Source organism: Gekko japonicus, unplaced genomic scaffold (genome assembly GCF_001447785.1).
Source record: "Gekko japonicus isolate JY-2015 unplaced genomic scaffold, Gekko_japonicus_V1.1 scaffold924, whole genome shotgun sequence".
In the NCBI taxonomy this organism is placed as follows: Eukaryota; Metazoa; Chordata; class Lepidosauria; order Squamata; family Gekkonidae; genus Gekko; species Gekko japonicus.
Window position 1 is genome coordinate 276,112 of NW_015170303.1, and position 5,581 is coordinate 281,692.

General features: G+C 46.3%; 1 protein-coding gene across 1 annotated transcript in view; it reads left to right on the top strand.

Moving 5' to 3' along the window:
- VIMP (VCP interacting membrane selenoprotein) overlaps positions 1–4,729 on the top strand; it is a 14,637-nt gene extending 9,908 nt beyond the window's left edge. The window contains exon 5 of the mRNA XM_015417965.1: positions 3,386–4,729. Within this exon, the coding sequence (XP_015273451.1) occupies positions 3,386–3,465 (80 nt within the window). The 3' untranslated portion in view covers positions 3,466–4,729. The remainder of the gene's footprint in view (positions 1–3,385) is intronic.
- Positions 4,730–5,581: the final 852 nt, after the last annotated feature.

Sequence of the window (5,581 nt, forward strand, 5' to 3'; positions counted from 1 at the left end):
CTCATGAAGAAGAAGAAGAAGAGATTGAATTTATACCCCGCCCTTCACTACCCAAAGGTGTCCCAGAGCGGCTTGCAAACTCCTGTCCGTTCCCCTCCCCACAACAGACACCCTGTGAGGTAGGTGGGGCTGAGAGAGCTCTTGACAGAACTGCCCTTTCTTTCTTTTTTCTTTTTCTTTTTTTCTTCTTTTTATTGCTTTATTGCTAGAAACACTACAAAAAGGAAAGGAAATAACGGGTGCTAACACTAACCAATAACATATAAAGATAAAGCAAGGATCATCATATCTACAAAATTCTTGTTAGTCATTCCTACTATATCGATATAAAGAGAAAAAAGGTTAAAGGAATAATACTGAATGCCATATTTCATCAAAATTAATAAAGCTAAGTGAAGCCCATTTAGCCAAATTGGGTACATCATAGTTTCAAATACAAAGTAACCTTTCAGAATTTCATTACATTACGTTAAATATCTCCTGTGCTTATTCTTGTATTTAGTTTGGACTTCAAGAGTTTTAGGAGCCGCTACTCCTTTTTCAGAATCAGAACCTTCAGAGGAGCTGTCAGGGATAGTTATACTGTCTTCAGACTCATGATCATTCTTTTCATCTGCTTGTATACTGTCCTCTGTTTTCCGTTTGTAATTGGACGCTGTTTGCTGCTGCTCCAAGAATATCTTTGCTTTCTGGGCAGAGTCAATCTTCTCCTTTTTACCATTATAGTTGAAAATAAGACCTTCTGGAAATGTCCACCTGAAGGGAGTGGAATGGTTATGTAAAAAAGAGGTTAAGTTTTTATATTGTCGTCTCCTCTTTCTTATCTCAAATGGAATATCCTTTAAGATCTTCGCTTCTTCACCTTTGATTTTCAGGGGTTTCAAAAGGTCTACTAGAGATGTTAACAAATATTTCACCAGGCAGTTTATTTTTCTTGATAAAATCGGGATAGGTTCAGTAAACCATGTCCATATCGCTTTGTAGAAAATCCGCTTTGAGGTCTGTCACTGGTGCCAATGCTTCGCTTAATAATTCCTTTAAATTCTCCCCTTTCTGTTCTGGGATACCCTGAAATCGCAAGATGTATAATGTTTTCTCTATTTGAAGCTGTAACAATTGCTCTTTATCGGAGATCTGCTCTTTTCCCACGACCTCCAGTCTCTGATTAATAAAATTTGCCTTAGCATCAACTTGTTTCACCGCTTTGTCGGTTTCATCTGCCCTTTTAACTGTATCCACCAGTTGTTACTGGAAACAGTTCAGCTTATCATTGATGTTAGTCATCTGGTCCAACAGAGGACGCAACACTGTAGCCATCATGTTTGGGAAGTCAGCAACTGCTTCCGGTTTAAGAGCCGAGGTCACTGAGCTAGCCGTTCCTGGAGAAGGTATTTTTTAAAGCGCCATTTTGTCTCCTCTCATTGACATTGTTTACACAAGGTACGGTCTATTTAAACAATCTGAAAGTCCACTAGTTTTGTTTCGCTTTATGCTATTTTGCACCCCGCTCGGCTAACTTGAAGATTTTGTAGCCGGAACCGTCACTTGCCACCTAGTTGTCACTTAAGAGCCGCTATTTTCTTAAGGGGGGGACTCCCCACCTCCTCCCCTCCTTCCAAATCTGCTAGGGGCTTTGGATTGGATTCTCTGCTTCACCGCTTGTTTAGCTTTCGGTGATTTGCAAAGACTCATGGTTCATTCCGGCGATTTTTTAAAGAGTGGAAAGGACAACGTTGCACTGGATCACTTACCCGCATCGTCCAGCATGCGCCTCTATTCTCCATATTGGTTCTCGTGGCGACGGGACCTATTGGAGTAAGGAGGAGCCTCAATTCTTCGGCCATCGCCTTGGAAGAGGCACCTCCCGCACCCCAGGTTAAGAGACCCCTAGAAGGCCTCTAGGGGGGCTCGGAACCATCCGAGTCCCCTCCCATCCGCCGCAATTTTGGGGCGCTCACATCGAAGCTCGATGGAGCGCACCCATTGAGGGAGTCGCCGAAACTGGAAGTTAGAACTGCCCTTTCAAGGACGAGAGAGCTCTTCCCAGAACTGCCCTTTCTTTTCTTTTTTTGACATTTTTATTGCTTTATTGCTACAAACACTACAAAAGGGAAACCCGGTTCTCCCAGATTAGAGTCCACACACTTAACCAATACACCAAACTGGCTCCTACTACTACACCAAAGTGGTGGTGGGCTCTCCTTCTTTGGGGGTTTTTAAGCAGAGGCTAGATGGCCATCTGACAGCAATGCTGATTCTATGAACTTAGGCAGATCATGAGAGGGAGGGCAGGAAGGGTTGAAACTTGCATCAGTGCTTAGTTCTCATGGCCCTTTCTTACATGCCCAGAGAAATGCTGATCGCCACTTTGGGGTCAAGAAGCAATTTCCTCCAGGGCAGTTTGGCCAGGGATCCTGGAGGTTTTTTGCTGTCTTCTGAGCATGGAACAGGGGTGACTGGGGTTGTGAGAGGGGGGGGGTATTTATGAATTTCCTGTATTGTGCAGGGGGTTGGACTAGATGCATCTGGAGGTCCCTTCCAACTCTATGATTCTACGATCTTGTCTCCCCCACTGCACCCCAATCTGCCATTCTTCCCTTTTTCAGTTTTGAAAACCTTTGTAAAATTGTAACATTTTTATAAACAGACGTAAATACCAGTGTACGTGGAGAAAACCAAGCCTGTGCATCCAACAAATGTTGCCATATTTTGTGAAGAGCAGTGTTGATAAGTATTTGGTCCGTGGAGCCTCCCCCAGCAATAAAATCTCTTTTAATAGGTGAACACGCAGCAAATGATTGCGAATACACGCACTGATTGTGTCACTTGGGCAAAGAGGATACCCGCACACATAAAAGGGGGTAACATAAGATTGCACTCCAAGTATGGATAATATACACATTATGTCCCATCTTGAATGGAAGGGAAAATGGCCTGGTATAGCTTCGTCTCAGAAGCTCAGCAAGGTCAGTACTTGGATTGGGGGGACCACCAAGGAAGGCCATGGCGGCAGACCGCCTCTGCTTCTGACTTGCCTCGGAAGCCCCTTGCTGGGGCATCGTCATAAATTGGTTGCAGCTTGGCAGCACTTGCATACATGCGTATGATCTTAAATCCCACATAGTACAAAAATACACTGTTAAGTTTTGCATTAGCCGCATGGCATTCAGTGGGTGTGTCATGCAGGATGGCACACGGGGGGGGGCACAGGCGGAGTTGGTGAAAGGTAGTCAGACAGCATGGGTGACACAATAAATACGGCCTGCTCGGTTGGCCTTGCCCTTTGCCCTCCTCTGCTTCGGAGCATTCCTCGTTTTCTTCCCTCTGCTTGACTCCTGTGTTTGACTGGCCATGTGACAGAGTCTCTCTCTCTCTCTTACCCCAGGTTACAACCCCCTCTCGGGAGAAGGTGGCGGGTCCTGTGCATGGCGACCGGGACGCAGAGGCCCTTCTTCAGGTGGATGACGCTAACTTGGCTGGTGGTTCCCATCTACGCCAGCCAGGATTGACTGTGTACCCCTTCAGTTGTTGCTGTCTGCAGGTTGCTTGGTGAGAGGTTCGGTAGAGAGGGCCACCGCAGTTCCGTAGCAGCCTCAAATGCGTGTGGAACAAAAGCTTTTAACGCGGTTGACCATGACCCAAAGTGCATGAAAGAAATGGTGCATCGTGAGCAGGAAGCATTTTCAGGCTACTACCAGTTCATTTTTTACGTCTCTTGGCAATAGCTGAGCAGTTTAGTTGAGCCAGTGGCCTTACCTTATTTTGCTGCTGGTTTAAGCCTTCCCACAGATTCCCCTTCTGCACACCGTGGCTGTCTTGAGGGTCGACATGCGGCTGAGGTTGTCTGCAGGGGGAAAGGGAAGGGGTTTTTCTTTTCCTGTTGTTGCTCCAGCCTTTGCACATTACAGATACGAAAGCCGAAGTATGCACTCCTTTTGGTGCTCTGAGAGTTAAGAGGTCAGAGAAAGTGCCATAGCCAGCTGTCAAGCCAACACGGTTTGCTTCGAGGCGTGGGACATGGTGCGCCTCGTGAATGCCGCTTGTCCAGCACTCCAGAGCCCTTTTGGGCTCCCTTAAAGTTCTCTGCTGGTGCAAAGAAACTCTTAAAATTTAATTTTAATTTCTTTAGAATTAAATGAGTGCTTCTAAATCCAGTTTCCAGGACTTGCTTTTCAGGGAGACTGAAATCCTCAAGAGGGCTACCTGTTGCACCTGTATTAGTCAAGCAGAAACCTCCAAAGGAAGTTTAGAAAACTAGTTAAGGGCCAAAAAGCTGAAAACACCAAAATTTTTAAACTTCTGGCCCTTAACTAGTTTTCTGAACTTCCTTTGGAGGTTTTTGCTTGGTTGGTGTAGTTTTTCTTCCCCTCTTTGTGGGGGCACCTGTCTTAGTCTGCATATAGCTCTGCCATGCTTTCATGCACTTTCAGGTTACGTTGAATGGTTCTTGGGTGCGGCTGCAATGGGTGCGAACGAGGTCCGCTAGCTCCGCGTCGCAAGCAGCACGGAATGACGTCGTCCTTACAAATGGCCAGCGTGCCACTGGGGACCACTGAAGCTAAGTCAGCCAGGAGGGGGGAAGCAGTTCTTGCCACGTCACCTTTTTAATGTTATCTGCTTTGTATGAAGGAAAATAATATGATATTTGCGGTATAGATGTTTCTATGGCATTTTTTTCCCTATGGAGAAACATGTATTTGAGCTTGATAAATGTGTCGGATGCAAGCTGTAAAGTCTAACGGCGTGGCTTACTCTGGGGAAAGCGTGTCCTCTGGTCTCTTTGCATCAGGAATCTTAAATGCATCTATGCAGGTTGTTGGTTTAGTGTCATCTGCTGTCACGGGCCCTTGATAGACACAAGAATCTCTCCTCCCTCAGGTGGGTTACAATGGAAATGTCAGTGCGAAAGAGGATTTGGGGGCGGGTTCATAGAGGCAAGGGAAACGGGGGGGGGATCCGAGAGAAGAAGCAATATGTGATCCTTCGATTATTGTTTAAATCTTGTTTCCTGAGAAAGGGCTGCATTGTCAAGGGTGTGGCTGATTGATTTCATGCAACATGTTTGCCAGAGGTATGGAGCTCTCTGCCACCATAAGGTGCGAAGCAGAGAGATATGCTTGTGTATCTTGCAGACATGTTGCTGAATAGACCCATGTCCAACTGAAGGTGCCCTGGCACACATTCATTCCGAAACCACCACCACCACCCCGATTTACGCCGGTGTTTCCCCTTTACGGTTAGGACGCTGAACTGCAGGCTGTGGAAGGTCAGTAGTACAGCAGTTCAAGACCCAGGTGCCGCATGACACCAGCTCCTGCCAACCTAGCAGTTCGAAAGCAAGAAATTGCAAGTAGATAAATAGGTACCACTTCAGTGGGAAGGTAATAGCGTTCCATGCGCCTTGGTGTTTAGTCATGCCGGCCACATGACCACAGAAACGTCTTCGGACAGCACTGGCTTCTTCGGCTTTGAAACGGAGATGAGCACCGCAACCCTAGAGTCGGATTCGACTGGCTTTCGAGCAAGGGAACCTTTACCGTTACCTTTTCCCCCTTTACACTCTGATGGTATTTTGCTCCTG